Genomic DNA, 22,226 nt, shown 5'->3' on the forward strand with positions numbered 1-22,226 from the left:
ACTCAAAGGACTCGCCGAGTCCCTTCAGATCTCCTTACATGTAGAGGATTTTAGAGTCATGCATGGACTCCAAACTGTAGATCTACCCTTACCAAGCCTATTCCACACGTAAAGTTGCAAACTTTACGTGTAGAGAAGGAGATCTAGGCAAAATATGCCATAAACTAGGGTGTAAGGCCAAGGGCTTCAAAATCGACTTAATGGCTGATACTTTATGCTTCTCCAAGCCTTAACACACTTGGATCTGAAGTAGCAACTCCAGATCCGGCTTCTAACCCAAAATAATAACATTATGGCAAAAGAGCCCCAACAACCACACATAGATCTAGGTGCAAAAAGGGTCCAGGAACTAGTTTATTACCTCCAAGTGCTCAGAATGAACTCACAATCCCAGATCTATAGCTCCTTCTTGCTCCTCCAAGTTCCTTCTTCCTTTTCCAAGCTTTAATGCACCTTCCAAAGCTTAACTAGGAGATGTGACGGCTAGGGTTTGATATACAGGGCCAAAGAGGCAGTAAGGAACCCTAGGAAGAAGATTAAGACATTTATATAGGCTCCAAGTCCCGAATTTAGAGTTTTCCACGCACAGACCAGACTCGCCGATTCACCTTGACCGACTCGCCGAGTCGTTCGCTTACACCTCGACCCGGATCCCACTCGGACTCGCCGAGTCCCTCCTTGGACTCGCCGAGTCGGCCCTTAAATTAGGGCTTTTCTTTCCTTTCTTGGCCTTTGAAACTTCGGGTGTTACACCTAGTGAGTACATAGGGTTTTCAACCCACAATAAATAAGTTTATTAACTTTATCAAACCAAACAAACCCGATTATCCATTCCTGTTATCCTCACTTTACGTCCCTAAAACATCTAACACAAGGGACCTAGTCTAAGGACTTTCATCAGGATGGACACTACTGCTAAGGGGATTCCTCAGCAATAAATGTCCTTAAGGCAACCATGTGGGGGTGGATTACACCTGGTGAACACACAGTTCAAATAAACACCTACAGGTTGCGAGCCTGCTAGCGTTCCACTGGACTGTCTAGAATAGTCTGTGGTTGTCATCTATACTCCGCTAGATGACTGGATCATCAATAACATCTATAATGAGGCCACTTATTATTTTATTTTGTCACACAACAACTATTATAGCTACCCATGTTTTACCCAACACATTTTGTAGATATAAAATACATATACACTTTATATCGTTTTAAAAAAAATGTATCAAATCGTTCATCCAGCATAGATAGCAAGTATACAGATAATATGCACACACAGCACGTAATTTATATAAAATACTTCATATCTATGTGTAAGCTGAAAGTAACTATGCACTCACTTGAAAAGGTGGTGATTACGAACTCAGACAGCGCTTCACTTCTTGAAGAAAAAAAAAATTTCCTTCGACGAAACCTAGTATTATTACCACTAGAGTTTAGTCTATTATTCGCCGAGACTAATTAATAGTCTAGATATTATTACTATTATATAAGCGTTAAATAATACTTATATAACCCATAATAATAGCCCAATTACTTGTTATATGTTCTTAATAACGTTACTATAATTAAATAAAAGCTATATTAAAAATAGCGTAGGCGTAGCTCACTTATAGCGGGTTTTATAGAAAACCAGGCTTTGCTTGGAGCAGCATTCCCGTGCGGAAAAGCTCTTCTTCTCGGAGTCGTCGAGCACTCCGGGGCTTCCGCCTCGTGCTAGGGAGGTTCCCTAGGTTTTTCGGGGGGTTTTGGGGCTAGAGAGAGAGAGTAAAAAGAAGAAAGAATAGGAAATGTGTGAAGAAAATGAGGGTGGGGAAGGTTCTATTTATAGGGTGAAAATGACTGAACTTGGTGCCACATGTCATCATCTAGTGGCAAGACTTGGGGAGAAAGCAATGGCCAAGATTGTGCAACATCACCCATTTTCGCACAGCACACTTCCGACTTCTAAAATCCGTAATTTTCACATACGACCTCCGTTTTTGACGTTCTTTATACCCACGCGTAGGTAAAAATAATATCTACAACTTTCATTTTGACTCCGTCATCTAATTCTCGACCTATCTTAAATTTAACAGTACGAGGAGATTATATTGTTAAATGTCCGCATAAAATTCATAACTTCTACATACGGACTCTGTATTCATCCGTCCTTTTACCGTTGAGTTCCTATTAATGAGATCTTCAATTCTCATTTAGTTCGTGTAGGCCAAAAACCGCTCGATCTAAAATTCGAGTTTCGAGTTGTGCACTGTTAAGCCAAATCTTAGAAAATTCATAACTTTCTCATACGAAGTCAGATTTGGGCATTCTTTTTATGGACGCTCTCAGGTTAACATATTCTACGACTTTTGTTTAGATTACTAAAGCCAAAAAGTCCTCTATCGTAAATTCACTATTTATGTCTCCCAGTGTCGTGTCGGTTTTGTCATAAAACTTCGACGAGCCATAACTTCTTCGTTATAACTCGGATTTTGGCGTTCTTTATATGCACGAAATCCTTGAAAAATATTCTACATCTTGGTTAAGATTATTTATTCTAAATAATATTTTGTCAAAAAGTCGTTTTCGACCCCTATTATCTCTAAATTGATTAGCCCAGATCTACGGGTGTTACATCCTAACTACCTGTCATGGGAACTCGTACATGGTCTTAACTAACTACCATGAGGACCCCGGAATGGTCTTAACTAATCAACAGAAATGTAATGCAAACCATATAAGCCATACATACAAACATATAAAGGTGTCATGGAAACCCTCCATTGTCTTACACCGGATGCCATGGGAACCCGCACATGGTCTTAGCCCACTGTCATGGGAACCCCCTACATGGTCTTATATCCAATGGCCTCGGGACCCCCCCCCCCCCCACCCCACCCGGGGTCTTCCATGTAAGTATCACAAAGACAACTAGCATATAACATACCACACAATCAACTAGCATACCACATATAACTAATTGACATGGGAACCCCTCACATGGTCTTCATATAAACACATAATGTATCGATAGCACATCCGCAATAATCATCACAACTAGATAAATGGGTCGGCCTTGGTGCCTTCGATCCATTGGTATGGTGAGGAGACTCACCTCACACTGTCGAAATCCCGTGGATAAAACTCTAGCTATTGGCTGGCAAATCCCCGAACTGTCAATATCAAGACAACATCCAATTAACCATTTGGATTTTAATACATAACCATAAATCCACACGTAGGATAAAAGGACCACTTTACCTTTAACCTAGCTTGGTCCATGACCAAGGCCCAAACTCACACTCTGAATGCCCAAAAGCCATATAATCAACCAAGGCCCAAAGTAACGACCCAAATTTTACAAAGAAAATTTTCATTTTAGAATAATCAAACACAAGTCCAACATTAAGAAAATCCAGTTATAATTGTTTTCAAAACATAAGTCAAATATAACTTTTATTCCAAACATCAGAGTGTCCCGTGAAAACGCATAAGAGAGTGCACATCGCGCCATCCAGCTTTGCCCTTGCCCTTAGGCTCTGATGTACCTGAAACAAATCCACAAACTGTAAGCTAACGCTTAGTGAGTTCCCCAGAGCATACCCCAACACACAAGTCACATAACACATATCATAACAACTATAAAAGCTTCCTCTACCACATATCACATATCATCTTAGCTATAAAGTTATCTCTACCATTAGCCATAAAGGCTATCTCCACCGTTAGCTATAAAAGTATTCTCTACCATTAGCCATAAAGGTTATCTCTACTGTTAGCTATAAAGTTATCTATACCATAGCCATAAAGGCTATCTCTACCGCATATTACCACATAATTATGCCACATATCTCTACACAACGAGTATACCAACTATCATAAAATGGGCCAGCCTTGGTGCCTTAGACCCAATGGTATGGTGCTGACTCACCTTTTGTCTGACGAATCTGAAAGCCGCTCTCCTGACACTCTGTAACCTCTCGTGCTGAATAATAATATTAACTCATGTTAGGACATCACATGATCAAGGGAAGCCAAAACCCCAAGTTCTCCCATAAAGGCCCAAATATCCTTTCTTTTTTAATGGGCCCAAGTCCATGTCCAAAAATCATTAATGGGCCTCTTGGCCCAATAAGGTCCTACCATATCATCAATGGCCCAAAACAGATAAAATAGCCCACTATTCCCAAAATAAAACAATGTCCAATAACCAAATGAGGCCCAAAACAGATCCAAGCCCATTTGTGGTGCGTATGCTTAGCATACCACCCTGGTACGCACAACGAACTAGGTTTCTGGGACTCACGTGCAGCGTACACTTTATTACGCCCAACGTACTAACAGATTAAGAACTTTCTCCATTAAGTGCTTATTGCTCGATTCTTTTACGTGCAAAAGTCAGATCTAGGCTTATTAATACGACCTATGGCATAAAGTTGGCAACTTTATGCCTTTGCATGACTCATATGCTCCCAACACCCCCATTAAGACCTTTTCAAGGTCCTTAACCCATGCATGAGGTCAAAACACCCACCAACACTCCATTTTTATGTTGCAAACGGACCAAAGGACCTCATCTATGTCACTTCCATCTTCTGGAGTTGCTCAACTCACCAAAGGAGGTCTAAAATCAACAAAAGGGACAACACTAGAAAACCCTAGCTATATCTAGTGATTTAAGTGGAAAGGTGCAAGCTTTATACCTCCAGAAGCTCCTCAAGGTCGACTATATACAGATTCTTGAAGTCCAAGGTCACTCCAAGCTTGTTTGACAACCTCTTCTTCTTGAATGAACACTATAACGACCAAAAATGCACTCTTAAAGCTCAAAATATACTCACAAATGGTATTAGGGTTTCCAAAGATGTTTGAAGGTTAAAGGGGCTGATAAGGGTGAGGCTCAAATGAGTTAAGAGTGTTTATATAGGTCACAAGTTCGAAAATTAGGGTTTGGACATCCGGTACGTACGCCCAGCGTACGTGCCGCCCTTCCGCAATCCTCCTTGCCAAGTACGCTAAGCGTACTCATAGGTACGCCCAGCGTACTTAAGGGTTGCTTATGTTATAATTGAAATACTTCAAGGGCTACAAGGTCATACCTGATTTGGAGTGTTACACCCAACATATGGCCCAATTTTTCAAATTGGGCCCAAACCTCTACATAGTCTTACCTTAAGGATCAACCATTTATTCTAGTCCAAACACTTGGCATTCCAATGGTCCAATATCTCATAATCATCAAGACCTAATTATGGCCCACCTATGGTGCAATTTTTAAATTGGGTCCAAGCCTTTCCAATGGGACTTATCCTAAAGCCCAATAATTTCCTTAGTCCATAAACATGTTCCCAATTGGCCTACGAAAGCCCAAAACAACTTAGTCCAAGAAATGGTCTGACAAGAACCCAAACCTAACTAGGGGTTTTCACATAAAATAACGATTAGGTTAATTAATGTTAATTAAGTCAGGCACCACCCACTACCACCTCGGGTAGTGGTGGTCAACAGAGGCCCACAGAGGCAGCTACTACCTTGCGATGATGGTGGTTATGATTCTAGACCAAAACATGTCCAAGCATATCTCAAATAGAAATCCATTCACACACACAAATGCACACCGCCATCCAACACGATGGCTGGTGGTGGCAGAAGACGGCAGCCACCACCTTACGGTGGTGGTGGTGGTGGTGGGTTTCGAGTTGAAATCTGTCAACCAATATACATACAACATAATATCCAAAAAGAAACGCACACAATATAACACACACAGCCACCCTTGTGTCGGCAGGCAGTGGTACAAGGTGGCAGCCACCATGGTGGTTCCCTTAGAGTTCCGGCCAATAGAAAACACGCACATACACAATTAGCATCAGCAGTAGCACTCGACTACACATGCCAAAAACGGATGCAACCACCCACCTAGCGGCACGCAACGATCGAAGGACGTCAGCGGCGGGACAACAGGTCACAGCAGCGCTAACCGCCAACGTTAGCAGCGGCTTCATCTTCAACGGTTGTGGCGCAACGGCGGCAGAAATACTTGTTGTTCACATCCCATGCACCAGCACTCCTTATTCCGCCTCTGGTCTTCAGTGGATCTCACGGGCTGCTCACGACGTCCCCGACAGCGGAGCTGTGGTGGTCGACGTTCAACAGCAAGGCAACAGATGGCGGTTGAAAGGCTCCAAGAATGGGGCTAGGGCTTGTTTCTCCTAACTCCTGACTGAAACGAAGTCCCACCATCGGTCTTTGTCTTCAACAACCATGAAAATGGCGATAATGGCACTCGACTGGTGGTTTCCGACTCCAACAGCGGTGGCGGCGGCCGGAGGTGAAGGGAGGTATAAGGATAGTGGCGGCCGATGTATTAGAAGTAAGGTTATGGTCATGAAGGATAAGTTGACGGGATATATACCCCCGTCCAAAATCAAAACTTCAGCCATATTAACACTTTCAACCCCTCCTTCTCTTTTTCTTTCAAATTAAATTCAAATTTAACCAAATAACCCCTCATCTACAAAATATTTTCAACTTAAGTCCATATATTACCATTCAACCCTCAGCATTCCAAAATCCTTTCAATTTAAGTCTAATATTTACCAAACACGCCCAATCGATTATTCTTTAGCCACATGCTCAAATACTCTTTACCCATCGAACCCCGAAAGCACTCTTTAGACCTCCAAAACAAATTATAATGCCAACTAAACACTTTTTTATTAAAACTCTTTTAGTTAAAATTTATATATCAAAATAAAATAATGCTTAAAATGCATTCTCGGACTTTAGGGTTTGTCTTCGAAACGAGGTGTAACAACTCACCCCCATTTAAATTAGATTTCGTCCTCGAAATCATTCCTTACCATCCCCGACACGCCAAACAGCCTGGGCAACATGGCCAAAGTCCCGAGCAAACCACAGCCTTCCCAAGGTACCCGAAACCAACCCTCGTAGGCTCTTCAATCCGAATATAAACGAATTCCTTGCAACATAAACACATTTACTCAATCTGAAATCTGAAGTCCCAAGATGGTCTGAATCCCCGAAAGACCGCCCATATTGATCCATTGCTGAATCCATCCCATTACTTTCCCCAACTGACTACTAGCTTCTAATAACTTGAAGTTCCCACTAGAAACATAATCATAAACCAAATATCCCTGCAGAACACTTATACCTGATAGAAGCTCAGATAATCCTTCGAGTTAGAGACTTATCCCTGCAACGGTTAGACTCATACGAGAGTTGCGCAACAGGGTCAAATCAACCACTCTAATATTATTTAATCTAACTGCAAACAACTTAGCGTATACCCCGAATACAAGCAACTCCACACACAAATCTCAGCTCACTCAAACCCGCTTCGACTTTTCTTGCTACCACTTGTTGCTTTTCAGAAGTAGTCAAGACCTCTCTGATCCCACCTTATATGTCAACTACTCAAAACACTGGACACCTAATTGATTGTTGGGCCAAAAACACGCATAACAGTCCCATGCGACCTCCGAAGGATACCTCACCTGACAATAAATGCCCTATCTATACCGCCACTCATGGCTCTTTCAATCCTTTGACCTAATCTACTTTCTATGGCAAGATAATTCAAATCAAATAATATAAATAATTAATTTTATCATATAAACTAGTAATTATCTTATAATTTGACAATTATCCTTTTATTGAAGATACTCATTACCATAATATAAAATTTGAATTTTATCAGTCAAAATAGTTTATGGTAATTATCTAGATCTAATTTAGGCTAAAAATTTGAAAATTCTGCCAACAAACCCGCGAACTCGTCGAGTCCTGCTGCCAGAATCCAGATTTTCGACTTTTTCAACTTAGAACAATTAACCAATGCATCATATACTTCAAAAAAACAACCTAGGCCCTGATACCACTAATGGGTTTTGAGCATAACATCATTCCTATGGTTTACATGCAACCCTAAAGCTTTAGATCTAGGTTTTCTCAAGTAACACATGCAACAATAATCATCCAAACCTTTAACCCTAAACTAGCATGCTATTTTCGAAATTAACACCTAATACAAGGTTAGATGATTGCCTTTCTTTGTAGCTTGCTTGATCTTCAACATTTGAGAACTTAGCACCTCAAATATGATGCCTCTAATAGATCACAAACACCAAGAGCAAGTTTGGAGGAATATGAGAGAGAGGCTAGGGATCACAATTTCGGCCGGTACTCTTCTAGGGTTCAAGTGACCAAATTCTAGAGTCCCAAGGGTTCCTTATATAGATGAGTTGCTAGGGTTTCAGTCAAAACCCTAATCTGATTGCTCAGGCCTTAAGTAGTCCACAAGATCCTTCCAAAAGGCCCCTATGGACGATTTTTATGTGGGCTTCCACATAAAGTTCGTCCAGCCCTTCCTTCGGGATCCACAAGCCCAACTTTGCAATTATCTTATAGTTACAATATTAGTCCCTTTAATTTAATTAATCTCTTTTGATCACTAAATTAATTCCAAATTAATTATTGACCAACATTAATTAAATAATATGATTTCTCAATTAATATATTATTATTGTAATATATTAATAAATCACAGTTAACCTCTTTCTTCATAATTCATCCAGTCGAGTTGCTATGGTGAAGGCAACCCAAAAGGACCATGCTACTATCGGGTCAAGTAAATACCAATTATAGTTATGGGCTTAGACACCTAATCCAACAATTGTATGGTATGTGGTACGATGAGGGAACTCACTAAGCTTTGTGCTTACGGTTTTCAGTTTTGGTTTCAGGTACTTCCTCTTCGAATGGAAAGGAGTCGACATGATCGTAGCGTATCACAGTATATTTTCCGCACTGGAGATCTTTGGGATTGTTACTCTGATGTTGTTTTATCATGACATATTTTGACTATTGATACTTTGGATTCAATATAAGTTGATACTATGATTGTTTTCAGACAAATGGTTTTGTAATTGTTTATTTAAAAATGAATTTTTTTGTCGTAATTTTTGGGATGTTATATTTTGGGTAACCAGAACTGAAATGTGAGCTAAGTAAGGGGCTTCTTATTTGTACTATATATTGTATGTTCAGTGGATGTGGAATGCATGCATATAATATCAAATATAAGTCGGTACAATAGAATGGCGAAGGTCAAGGAGGTCACGCCCCCTTGCAGGGTCCTAGGGGCAGCGCCCCAAAAAGTGTTCGGAAATTTGAATTAGCTTCATGATGGGAAAACTGAATTCTAATGGGTGAATATGGTAAGATTGACAAATCTTGTCAGATTTGAAAACCATTAATTTCGAGATTCTCGTAACTAATTTAAAATATAAAAACTCAAATTTGTCATGCATATATATATGGCTCCTCTTTTGAGTCGTACGGAACCCTTATGAGCTCTCTTTATTCTACTACAATCTCAAAATTCGTATGACAATTTAGATTGTGTTTATGTGCCTAGATACACATAGGGATGGTAAATTGGGTTATCGTGTCGTGTTTTGTCTGACACGACACGTCACAATGTTGTGTTTTTGTAACTAACACGGAAACAGATAAATTAAAAGTCGACAAACACGACACGGCCAAGATAACAAAATATAACAATTAGTTTATTTAATTAATACTTAATCATACATAACACGACAAACACGAAAAAACACAACAGATAAATGTTAAATCATGTTAATTTCGTATCGAATTTTGAACACGACACGACACAGCGTCGTGCTTTTTACATTTGACACGAACACAAATCCGAATTTTAGTTTCATTTTGTGTCCTGTATTTTGTCGTGTCTAGTCATCAATTGACACTCATAGATATACAAATGTCATTTTAAATTATCTTATACTGAATTTCTTATAACACAGACATATGATGAAAATATTGGTTCACAAAGTGAACTACAGTACCCCCAAAAAAATTCTGGTTCCGCCAAAAAATTGTTATATATATATATATATATATATATATATATATATATATATATATATATATATATATATATATATATATATATAATATTATTTGTAAATATTTTTCATGTTATTGTACCCCCAACTAAATGGATTATAACATTTTTTTAATGTCTTACATTGGATAACTATATATAATATATTGACAATGTTTGTACCCCGTATCAAAATTTCTGGTTCTGCCACTAACGATGTATTAGGAATCCGGTTCTCCGCCATCACCCTATTTTATTCCCCAACATCCTACATGGTTTCTTAGGGGCGATAAACAATAATAGTTTAGGGATTGATTGTGCAAATCTTTGTCTAATTTATCATTTAAGACGTGTCAAAACTACCTTCACATGATGGACACATATTTACACGTAACGGCAAAAATCAAATGGAGTGAGCGATAATTTACACCAAACTGCAAAAATCAAATGGAGTGGGCTATAATTTTACACTAAACGGCAAAAATCAAATGGAGTGAGCTATAAGAACGACTAGTGTAAATTTTTATAATGACATTGACCATAAAGAAGTTAGGAATTAAATTTGTGAATTTTTTTTATAAATCAAAAGACTATTTAGGAATTTAGTCTTCAATTAACTTATCTTGAAGTATTTATTTATTTATTTATTGTATAAATCAGAGTAGTGTTTATGTAATTTAGTCTTCAATTAACTTATCTTGTTTAATATTGTTTTTTGTATTATATGATATCAAACAATCAACTAACCTAATAAAGTCGGTTAACAGCATACTCTTGATCTAAACTGCACCTTCGACGTAAATTGACGGACCCATCACTACAAATATTGAATCACGCGCGAATCTTCCCTTCTCTGTCGCTGCCGGAGCAAGACACGCCACCATCGCCTCCGTTAAGACGAAGCAATTGATCTGTTTAACTATTCCTCCTAAAAAGTTTAGATTCTCAATGACCGATTGATTTGTTCCATCACGTCAATGGCGAGTCGTTGGAATTCTAGGGTTTCGATTATTTTTCTTTTCTGTTTTCCAGGTAAATTCTTCTCGATAATTACTGTACTTGAGTACTGATTATCAGATTGAAAATCGTTCATGAATAAATCATCTTTAGCTGTTTATGATTCTCTATCTGAATGAGGTGGTGAGTATATTATTGGTTATCGACAATTTCTATATAGGAAATTGAGCTTCTGATTTAAATCATAAATCGCATAACAAAATGAAATCTTGGTTCAAACTGTTAGGAACCAATCAAACGATCAATACACCAATATGATTTCCCTTTTCTGTTTGCAGAACTCTTATTGTCAGCAGTTGTTACACTCGATTCTCTTGAAATATACACAACCCATGAATGGCTAACATCAACACCCACAGTCTACTTTAAATGTAACGAGGAGAAGAAGACAGTTCTTCCAGATGTGAAGAAGGCACACGCAGTGTATCATTTTAAAGGTGAAGAATCTTTCCAGGTATACAACCAACAATCATATCTTTTCTCACTGCTTCACAACTTCCATTGATAACTTTCCTCAACATTTCCAGCCTCTCACGAATTTCACAAGTAAAAAATGCAAGAGATGTGGGTTCTATGAAAAGGATCGCATCAAATTCGATGATGTGTTTGATGAATGGGAATTCTGCCCTTCTGATTTTACATCCCCAAATGGTATATACATTCACTCCAAAGACAAGGAATTCAATGCCACATTCTTGTGTGATGAATGCGTGAAAAGAGGTATGTTAACTTGAGTTTAAATCATGAAATTGATTTTATGTAAAAATATTTTGATGATTGAGGTATAGGTGCAGTTGATAACTTAGATGGTGATTCGCATCATCATAATGAAGGACATGGGGTGCAATGGTATATAGTGATTATAGTTGCGAGTATTGTGGGTTCGATTTTATTGATGATGGGAGTATTTGTGGCATATAAGTATTGGTTGAAGAGGAAAAGACAGCAAGAACAGGCGAGGTTTTTGAAACTGTTTGAAGAAGAAGATGATATAGAAGATGATTTAGGTCTTGGTCCTCTTAGTGATTCAATTTAACAAATGTTTGATTTACCTTTACGTGTATATGAAAGAAAGAAAGAAAGAAAGCAGTTGAGAGCATTTTTGTACTGAAAGAGTGGGTATATGGATGGTATTATGATGTGATTGATAATAGTAGTTTCTTTATACTGCAAGAGGGAATGAATTGATTTGAACAAATAGAAAATGAAATTCTGTTATTGTAATACTACTGTATATTCTATAAGAAAATTTGTTATTAAATGCATAATCCTGATAGAGAATGCTGGAACTCTTATACTAATTATTAGAATTTAAAAGTGGCACAATTGGTTGGGTGGGTTGGATGGCATGAAGGAAACAAAAAAATTAGTTGTCATGTTGATGTCAAACATATTTTGTCAAATATTTTAAATGTCTAATCTAATATTTTAAATGAAACAATTTAGGAAACCAGACCACTGAAAACAATATTTAGACGACTTTTGACTAATTTCACCTATTTTAAATAAATTTTACTTTAATTGTCTTCATTTTTCTAAATACCTTTTTACTCACAAAATGTATATCAAACTGTAGTACTTGGAGCGATATTTCTAAGTCTAATTAATTTGGATTATTTTTTCTATTAAGCCTAGGCTGAAAATAACATTACGGTTAGAAAAAGTACTAGTTGTCATCCAACTTTAAAAAAAATAATAATAATAAAATATAAAAAATAAAATAAAATAAAAAAAAAAAAAAAAAAAAAAAAAACTAAGGTAATGTTTGGCTTAATAACTGAAAATCTAAATATTAGCCTAAAAAATGATGTTTAGTAAAAATTAATTGATAATCTATCTAGAAGATATAAAATGATATTTAGGATGAGTTTTTGACAATTAAATTAAAAATGTGTAAAAAATATTTATAAACAAAAAAACTTCTAGAAACAAGTTTAAATAGTTTTTTAATAGCTTATAAGCTAGGTTTTACTTTTCCAAACATTACAACCTAATAAAAGTTAATTTTACAATATTACAAGTTAATAAAACTTAAAAAATAAGTTAATTGTAACGCACCAACACAACCTAACAGTGAAACCAATGCCCTATATGTTGAAAACTATTAGTTTAATTATTATAATGTTTATAGCTACATATTTAATATACTTATATATTTAAAATAAAAAAAAAAAAAAAGTTATTTACGAAATTTAAAAATGTCAATAAAACTACCTTTTACGAGCCCCTACTTGGTCTACATCTTCCACAAACGAACCATATGACCTGTTAACCAATAATTACACATAGCAAACAAATAGAAAAGGTAAAAATATCATTCCAAAACATGTTCAAAGGTTAAAAAAAATCATAGTTTCAGTTAAGGGCACTGGGTTGTAAAAGGTATAAGTCTGAACAACATTCAAGTCATATTTCTCAACAAGAAAAAACATAATGTAGTAGTTTTTCAAAAGTCTTGCTTAAACCAAAAGACATTTCATCACTCACTACTCACTACCCTCTCGATTTTCTTCCTCACCCTCACCCGGGCTGGGACTCCCTTCAACAACCGGACCCTCACCTTCTTCATCAACTGGGCTACCCTCACCCCCACCCACATCACCAACCGGGCTAGGGCTCCTACTACGCCCATTGGCTTCAGACGGGCTGCCACCTGGACTCTGGCTCTTTCCCCTCTGTGGGCTCATGCTATACTCCGAGTTAACTCGTTCAGGAGACGGGCTAACTCGGTCTTCATTCGGTGTTGGGCTACGGTTCCTTCTTTTAGATGGCTCAGGGCTCCTGCTCCTGCTCCTGCTCCTCGAGTAACGCGGGCTTTTTGTCCTCCTTTCCACGCGCTCTTTCTTTTGAGGAGGTGACCTGGAACGACTTCTACCAAAAATAAACAAATCACATGTTTGGTCCCCCAGTATAACTGATTTTGCCAATTTTGGTCCTTCAATCAACTTTACTTACCTGTAACTGGGGCTTCGGCTGTAACTTGGACTGCGGTTCCGGCGACGGCGGGGAGACCGTGATCTGACCGGTGATCTCGAGTAGCTCCTGCCACGTCTGTAAAACAAATAATATATAAATTAAAAAATATATATAAATTTAAATAAAAAATAGCATTCAATAAATGAGATATGAAGGAAAACAAACTTGAGTTTTTTAGGGCTGTTTTGGCAGTTCCTTTCAATGTGGCCCCTTTCACCACATCGATAACATTTATTCTTCCAGTCACCCGCTTTGCAGTCGCGGGCCCAGTGACCATCAAGCCCGCAGTTGAAACACCGCCCTGACCCTGGCGGAGGGCCTCTCCCTACGTATTCTCTCGAACCGCCCGGGCCCCGTGGAGTCTGAAACCGGAAAATGTAAAATTTTAAAACCAAAAAAAGGGTAGATTTGTAATTTTACAAAATTATAACAGTTACTACTTACGCCCTTGGCGAATTCCACAAGCAGCCGACTCCCATTTAAGTCTCTACCATTTAAGCTGTATCTTGCATCATCAGCATCCCGAGGGTCACTGAACTCCTGTTGTTTTGAAATCAAGAAAGAAGAGAGAAAGGGAAGAAAACCCCAGAGAAACACATAATCACGTGATAAAAAGAATATAAGTGAATTTGGAAGAGAAAGAAGAGAGAAGGAAGAGGGGTACATACAACAAAGGCAAAGTCGTGCTTCATATCCACATCTCGTACTCTGCGTAAACGGTTTCCATAAACAGTAAGGGCATCATTACTTAAGGACAGGAAGAGAGTGCATCATACATCACATCGCCCTTCAAGACCAACTAAACACCAGTTTGGAATTTGGATTGGAATGTTGCCAATTTCATAAAAACAGGAACTAAGACTACAGAGAGGGAGAGAGGGAAAGTATTCGCCAAAAGTCTGTCTCCTATAACACTCGGCAAGACTTCCCACCATTTTTCCACCAATCACCATTGACCTCCAGTCCAGGTCAGGCAAAAGCCCGAAAACCTTCAACAAATTCATTCAAGTTAAATCACATACTACCTACAGGTACAATCACAATGCCCCTTGCATTTCCATACATAATCACCTCTCTTTCAGTTTTCATTCATTCCCCATTTTCCAACACTCTAATGGAAAACTCACCATAACCCACTGCCACAGCTAAACTTTTCTTTTTCCTAAAACCTAAAGGTTTAAGCATCTAGATACACATATAACCAAAAAGACTGCTAATTTCAGCCAAAACCATCTATTCCATAAATGCATGATCATGTATGGGAACATATAGTAACACCAAAAAGAAATAGTTTTGGGATCAAAATGCACACTTACCTTCCATATTTGCTGAAGAGGTACTCCAAATCACGAGAGCGTGTCCGTGAAGACAAACGACCAACATATAAGCGAGTTGTACCATATCGATCATCATAGCGAGGCATATTCAACCTGAAAAGATAACTGCTCTGTTAAGGTATATAAAGCCTCCATGGATTACAATATAATCATAAACAATTATAGATGAGCAGGATTACAAACAGAAGATGGAATCATTAATAAAAAGAGTTCCTGATACACATGAAAAATGTAATGACGGATGAACAGAACTATATATAGAATTATAGATATGATTCAAAGCACGATACTCAAATTAGTGCGATCAGAACGATTTACACTTGCTACTTTGCACACACTTCCCCAAATACAAAATAGAATGCTAGGGTTGCTCAATAAGAGAACTTTCGCTAAAGAGACCTAACCACGCATAAAGTGTTATGCGCATCGAGTTCATCTACGACTGGGAGGCCGCCTGAAAACCAAATCATCTTTCACAAGCAATAAATTTTAGGCTCAAAATTGAAATCATGTATGATTTTATTCTATATTATCAACTGATTCTACTGCATCTCCTACCAAACACTAAGATTACTGTTCCTAAAACATATCGTCGTGAATTCCTTCTATCCACCTAACTACGAAACCCTTCATGAATTACCCCAAAATTAATATCGATAAAAGACATATACATAACTTATTTGCTTGTTTCGTTACATTTGGATAAAATTCACTCACGCAAGAACATTTCCAGAAATTACTGTACTCACGTATCGATTCGTTAAATAAAAATTCTCAAGATGAATCGAAATTTTCATAAAATTAATTTCGTGTTTTAGTGAGTAAATGAAGAATCAGAGATATGAACGAACCTTAGCGAATTTTCCCCAAATCCGATTTAGACCTAGACTTGCGAAGATGGAGAAAATGTAGAGATCTCCCCCTTTTAAACTCTAAACCGACAAATTTTGACCGTCGGATGAAGTAAAATCGCATCGTAGGGACAATAACTGACTGAAATTGGGTCGGGTCATAATATAATTACGTACCATGGGTTGGGCCATGGTCTGGTTATCAACTTTTGTTTCAATAAGATATCTATCTCTTTTTTTTTTTTTCATTAGTATAGTAAGTATTTTAGTTTTTTTTTTTTTTTCTACTATACCAAAAGCTTTAAATCTTTTTTAGACAAGTTTGGTACGCAATAAACGCAAACATACAGATAGTATGATCCTAATTCTCGACCCGGGTCACCATAATTTCCCATCTCATTAACTGAAGTTTTGAAGTTTTGAAAAAACTTAATAGTATTAAAAATTATATAATAAATAGCAATAACTTATAATTATAAATATATATCATTTAATTACCAAAAGAATGAGAAAAAACACCGCACAATCAAAAATATAAATAAATAAATAATGAAGATAGTTTAACATATAAAAATAGACATGGAATTATTTTCGAAATTCTCTAAAAGAATGACGATTTTCATTTTATAAAAAATAAAATATAAAAAAAAATAAAATAAAAAATAAAAACAAATCACTACAATGAATCACATTCTAATGCTTGATTTTATTCATTCTAGGAGTCAAACAAATTTTTATTGTAAGTTTGTAACATGTCATTTCATTAACTTATCAATTATGATACTTAGACAATGATTAGATAGTTTAACATCTAAAATACATTAGACATGAAATTATTTTGAAAGTTCTCCAAAAGAATATCGATTTCCATTTCATAAAATAAAAAATTGGTTCATTATAAAGAATCACATTTCATGAGAATGCTCAATCTTATTCATTCTAGTAATCAAAATAATACTCTATTGTAATATGTTGTTTAATTGACTTGTTGATTATGATATCTGACAATTATAAGAGATAATCTAACATATCAAATACAGGAGAATGAAATTATTTGGGAAGTTTTCCAAAAGCACGATGATTTTTATGTCACAAAATAAAAAATTAGTTCGTTAGAAACGAATAAGATTCCATGAGAATGCTCGATTTTATTCATTTTAACAATCGAACAAACTTTCTTTTTTCTATTGTAATGTGTCATTTTACTGACTCGTCCATTACGATATATGACAATTATTAGAGAAAGTTTAACATGGAAAATTTAAAAAACATGAGACAATTATTTGGAAGCTCTCTAAAAGAATGAAAATTTTTATTTCATAAAATAAAAAATAAGTTCCTTATAATGAATCACATTATGTGAGAATGCTCAATTTTATTCATTCTAGCAATCAAACAAATTTTTTCTATTGTAATGTGTCGTTTCACTGACTCATGGACTATGATAGATGTCACTTACTAGAGATAGATTAACATATAGAATAAATGAGACATGAAATGATTTTGGAAGTTCTCTAAAAGAATGACGATTTTATATTTCATAAAATAAAAAAAGTTGGTTCATTATAATGAACCACATTGCATAAAAATATTCAATTTTATTCATTCTAGAAATCAAACAACTTTTTTCTATTGTAATGTGTCATTTCATTGATTTGTTGATTATGATACATAGCAATTATAAAAAAACAATTGAAAAAACCTCATAAATGGTCATCATGGTTTTCAGAGATACGGGATATGGTCTCTAAGTTTAAAAAACATTATAGATTGTCTTTATGGTTTCAAAACTTTTAACAAACAAACCTTTTTGCTCACTCCGCCAGGTTTTAGCTTTTAACTACTCCAATTTGATTAAAATAATAGGATGGCATTTCCATCATTTCATTTGTAACCTCTGATTAAATGAGGGAAATGATAATGGCATCCGATCATCTTTACGTCAACTCCTAACCTTGTCCCTCTCCCAAGAAAACACATATCATCTTATTCATCCAAGCATTCACGTATAAGAGCAAAAATTGGGTTTTATGGTTTATTTAGAAGGAATGGACAATGGTTCTCTCAAAATGGACTGTGCATGAAAAATATCTGAGCTTGAAGGACTTACAAGCAAAATACGGTATGATTTTACACGAAATGAGCTTTTTTCGTAGTATGTGTCATTAAGAGAAATCATTGTGTTTACCATGTTTATTTTTGTATTTGTAGTAAGGATGAGCGTGGGACGGAACCGGTACCATTTTATGATTTCACGAATACCGAATTTGATCGAAAGTTAATCTTGAGTATCGTACCGAATTAATATTATCGGTACTGGTATCAGGAATGATATCGATTTTCAGTATTAGTATCGGTATTTATGGTACCTGGCAACCGGACATTTATCTTTGTTGCTTGTATCCGTTTTGGTTAACCTACAAGGTCACAACAGGGTAGAACCGTCAGCCGTTCTACGAGAGGGGATCCCGGGAAAACGCTCTGATGGTCAAGTCAGTGGACGGGCTTAGGTGGTTATCTGAGTGAACAGGGAGATAACGACTTACTTTCTTCGGTACCGAAGAAGGCCTTTTATAGTCCGTACAAGAAAATGACATCAGACCCGACAGGATCGGGCATGCTGATTGGGCAATCGTGCTCCTTGATCTATCAAAGCTAACAATTAGTTCTTGTGGTAATGCGTTGAGCAGCCTCTTTGTCGTCTAGAGCCATTACGCTTTGTCGCAAAGTAGAAGGAGTCATTGGCGGGGTCGAGCGTTTTCCACAGGCACCCTACGGTTAGGGCGTTCACGAGCGCGAGGTTCCGTCGGGCTTGTTCTATTAAGCGTGACCTGCCTTAGGGAGTTCTCTGGTGTGTCTGAGCGCGAATATCGGTCCATGTTGAGGGCACGTCATCAATTACCCTATTCCAGTAATCGTAGCGTTACTAGACTAATTATGATGTTCTCGACTTAACTGCTTAGTACACGCGTTGAGTTCTGATTCAATCGTCGTTTCAATTTTTCCAGTGATGTGACTGCCATTATGACAGTCGGTTACGTCATCGCGTTTGGGATTTTAAATATCCTGCATTTCCTTATTCTTTATAAGGGTGAGGATATTTCCTCTTATTTCTCCTTCTTTTTTCGCCTAGGGTTTTATCTACTTCCTTCTTGTTCTAATGGTTGCTCAGTCTGTCATTGTTCTTTCTGATGTTGAATGTAAGATTCTTAGTGATGCTTATGGCTTTTCTTTGATCGATGTTGTGGAATTTCCAGCAGCTGGCTCGATGATTTTTTCCCCGCCCGCTGGCAAAGTAGGAATCTACCTAAAGACTTTCGACGTTAGGCTGCGTTCCCAACTTCGGTCCGATGTCGGGGCGGTCCCGATAAGTATTTATGTATGCTTGATGTCTTTGTGATTCATGCATGTTATGTGTTATGTGTTCCGGACCTATGTTCGATGTCAGGGCACGCCCGATGCATGTTAATTTATATGCTATGTGTTATGTGTTCCGGGCTTTGGTATGATGTCGGGGCAAGCCCGATGTATGTTATATGTGTTGGGTTTAATACAAACAATCATATGTGTGCATGCAACCCTAAAGTTGCATCTATGTTTTCACTATTAGTTGTACAACTTTATGAACACAAAATAAACCTAATGAATCATACTATTTTCGAAATTCACCAAGAAGATTAGATTACATACCTCTTGTTGTTATATTGCAATAACAACTCAAATCCTCCTTGTAATGGCTTTAAAAAGCTTAGAGTCACAAGTGTCACTCCTCTAATGGCTCACAAACACTAAGAGCAAGAGGATGAAGAATGATAAGAGAGGAGGCACCCAAAAACGTGTGCAAAACCTAAGAAAACTCTTATTCACGTTTTTGGGGCTTAAGGGTACTATATATACATGTAGGCTATTAGGGTTTTAAACTAGGAAACCCTAATCTGACTGCTTAAGCCCTAAGCAGCCCATGGATTCCTTTGGTATATCCCTTGGACGATTTCTAATGGGCTTCCCCATAGAATTCATCCAACTTATATCTTATTAAGTAATCCATAGCCCAAATGCAATTATCTTATAATTACAGTTCCAGTCCATTAAGTTTAATTAATCTCTTTTAGCCACAAAATTAATTATTAGTTAATTCTTGACTTAAATTAATTAAACAATATGATTTCTCCTTATATTATTCTCATAATATATTAATAAATCATAATTAATCCTCTCTCTCCATAATTCATCCTGTCAAGTTGCTTTGGTGAAGACAACCCAAAAGGACCATGCACCATCGGGTCAAGTACATACCAAAATAGTTATGAACTTAGACACTAATCCAACAGTCTCCCACTTGGATAAGTCTAATAACTATTCTGCGTATGACTTTAGATCATGATCTGCAATCGTAGCTTTCAAAAGTCGCTGTCTACTCTGATCTTATCAGATATGCGTCCTTTAGATAAGGGATCATATATTCCTCCATTCTAGATATCGTATAGACTGAGACATGGATTTAAATCATTCTCTCTGTCTATGTGTTGTTTCCCGATTTCCGATTTATGACGACGGACAGCAGACTACAATCGAACACATCAAATTAGTCCCGGCTTGGCCAAGCACTTAGGTGTCATCACTAAATCATCGAGGGGCCTACAGATATCGCTTTCATCCTACTTTGGATAAAAGGAACGGATAAACTTTGATCCAATGCTTACTTGCACTCACTTACCGAATCACACACAACAATATGTTTTATGACACCAAGTTACTGGTGCCTTTACATATTATTAATGTGTAACCGACTCGCAAGATACTGTCACACCCCAAAACCGGAACGGCGGAAACGTTCTGGGGTGGATGACGTCATGTCAAGTATCACAACACATGCATTATAGTAATCAAAGTACAACAAAACACTGCATTAATAGTAATAGTTTTACATAGTTTACATAACAGGGTATCAAAGTAATACAGACAAATGTAATAAGAAAAGCATGGTACTAAGCTATCTTAATCAACAGCTCCGGGGATGTACCTGTCTAATGCTAACCTGAGAATACAGGTTATTTGAAAAGCGAGTATCAGCATTTTTACAAATGCTCGTGAGTTCATAAGTAATTAGTGACATTTTATTCAAATAACTTTATAATGTAGTAGTTTAAGAGTTTACAGTGTATTAGAGTTCTTTCCAGAAAATCCTATATTTTCTTTAATAAAAACAGCCTTCTACCAAGACTGGACGGAGTTATGTGGTAAAAAGTAGTTTTCCCTTAATCGCTATCATTATCAAAATACTGAATTTGATTATTAATGGAAGCAAGAGAAGTCAGGGAAATAGCATATGCCTCAGCAGTGAGGACTGCTGACTAAGGCAAATGAATCATAGACTCCAGGAGAGTATCGAACGAACGACACGCCTGGTTCCGTCTAACAAATGGAGACACAGACCCCAGAAGGTACCAAATGAAAGGTACATCTGGTAAGGTCTAAAACAGTGAATATAGACCACAGACTGTATCAAATGAAAGATACATCTTATAAGGTCAAAACAGAGAATACAGACCGCAGATAGTATCAAATGAAAGATACATCTTGCAAGGTCAAAACAGAGAATACAGACCGTAGACAGTATCAAATGAAAGATACATCTTGCAAGGTCAAAACAGTGTCACTCTGAAAATGAGTTACCAGCATACAGTGTAAATTGCCGGTGAAATATCGTTACCTTAAGGCCATGAATTATAAGGTAACCCGAGATACTCGTAACCATACTGACTAGAGTTCCAGATGCCCTACAAGTGTCTATAAATATGACATTTGTCACCCCTTGGCTTGGTGGGCCATGGACTGTAGCAAGCAGTCATGGTGTGGGGGTGTCAATCCCGTATAGATCTATACACACAATGTCCGCTCTCTTTATAGGAGACTCTGGTTACCAACTAGACGACGGAGAAGGCCGTGTCCCGAAGATGCATCCCAAATAGTGGGTAGTGGGTTTCATATGTAAGTGTTGAACTAGGGGTAGAGACTCATAACTAGACTGACTAGAGTAAACCTATATGTCTATGATTGCATACATAACATACAATTAATAAATCAACGACCTTCGGACGGCCATCCGATCCCACCTGACCACATCTC

The 22,226-nt window shown here is 37.2% G+C and overlaps 2 protein-coding genes across 6 annotated transcripts; one reads left to right on the forward strand and one right to left on the reverse strand.

Moving 5' to 3' along the window:
• Positions 1 to 10,642: 10,642 nt before the first annotated feature.
• On the forward strand, positions 10,643 to 12,157 carry LOC145034961 (valine-tRNA ligase). Of its 2 annotated transcripts, none has more exons than XM_078983547.1 (4): positions 10,643 to 10,948; positions 11,212 to 11,387; positions 11,461 to 11,653; positions 11,728 to 12,157. In XM_078983547.1, exons 1-4 carry the CDS (start codon positions 10,894 to 10,896, stop codon positions 11,967 to 11,969), a joined length of 666 nt encoding a protein of 221 aa, XP_078839673.1. In that variant the 5' UTR covers positions 10,643 to 10,893; the 3' UTR covers positions 11,970 to 12,157. The 2 variants fall into 2 exon arrangements, with proteins under 2 accessions (XP_078839673.1, XP_078839666.1); XM_078983540.1 differs by having other exon boundaries at positions 10,645 to 10,948; positions 11,722 to 12,157.
• Positions 12,158 to 13,318: 1,161 nt separating this feature from the next.
• Positions 13,319 to 16,230, reverse strand: LOC145034977 (serine/arginine-rich splicing factor RS2Z33-like). Of its 4 annotated transcripts, none has more exons than XM_078983565.1 (7): positions 16,098 to 16,230; positions 15,226 to 15,339; positions 14,578 to 14,617; positions 14,354 to 14,449; positions 14,075 to 14,271; positions 13,889 to 13,984; positions 13,319 to 13,801 (listed from the first exon to the last, which is right to left on the reverse strand). In XM_078983565.1, exons 2-7 carry the CDS (start codon positions 15,330 to 15,332, stop codon positions 13,420 to 13,422), a joined length of 918 nt encoding a protein of 305 aa, XP_078839691.1. In that variant the 5' UTR covers positions 15,333 to 15,339; positions 16,098 to 16,230; the 3' UTR covers positions 13,319 to 13,419. The 4 variants fall into 4 exon arrangements, with proteins under 4 accessions (XP_078839691.1, XP_078839683.1, XP_078839708.1 ...); XM_078983557.1 differs by having other exon boundaries at positions 13,319 to 13,804; positions 16,098 to 16,229; XM_078983582.1 differs by lacking the exon at positions 16,098 to 16,230 and having other exon boundaries at positions 13,319 to 13,804; positions 14,578 to 14,898.
• Between the last annotated feature and the right edge of the window lie 5,996 nt (positions 16,231 to 22,226).

Source organism: Lactuca saligna, chromosome 1, assembly GCF_052625555.1.
Source record: "Lactuca saligna cultivar CGN05327 chromosome 1, ASM5262555v1, whole genome shotgun sequence".
Classification (NCBI taxonomy): domain Eukaryota; kingdom Viridiplantae; phylum Streptophyta; class Magnoliopsida; order Asterales; family Asteraceae; genus Lactuca; species Lactuca saligna.

Excerpts from the sequence above, each read along its gene's own strand:
- LOC145034977 (XM_078983557.1), bottom strand. The coding sequence starts at position 15,332 with ATGCCTCGCTATGATGATCGATATGGTACAACTCGCTTATATGTTGGT. Across the intron at positions 14,272-14,353 it reads TTGTGGAATTCGCCAAGGGC|ACTCCACGGGGCCCGGGCGG; the intron begins GTAAGTAGTAAC and ends TTCCGGTTTCAG. Across the intron at positions 13,985-14,074 it reads AACAGCCCTAAAAAACTCAA|ACGTGGCAGGAGCTACTCGA; the intron begins GTTTGTTTTCCT and ends TTTGTTTTACAG.
- LOC145034961 (XM_078983540.1), top strand. The coding sequence starts at position 10,894 with ATGGCGAGTCGTTGGAATTCTAGGGTTTCGATTATTTTTCTTTTCTGT. Across the intron at positions 11,388-11,460 it reads AAGGTGAAGAATCTTTCCAG|CCTCTCACGAATTTCACAAG; the intron begins GTATACAACCAA and ends CAACATTTCCAG. Across the intron at positions 11,654-11,721 it reads TGATGAATGCGTGAAAAGAG|GTGCAGTTGATAACTTAGAT; the intron begins GTATGTTAACTT and ends ATTGAGGTATAG.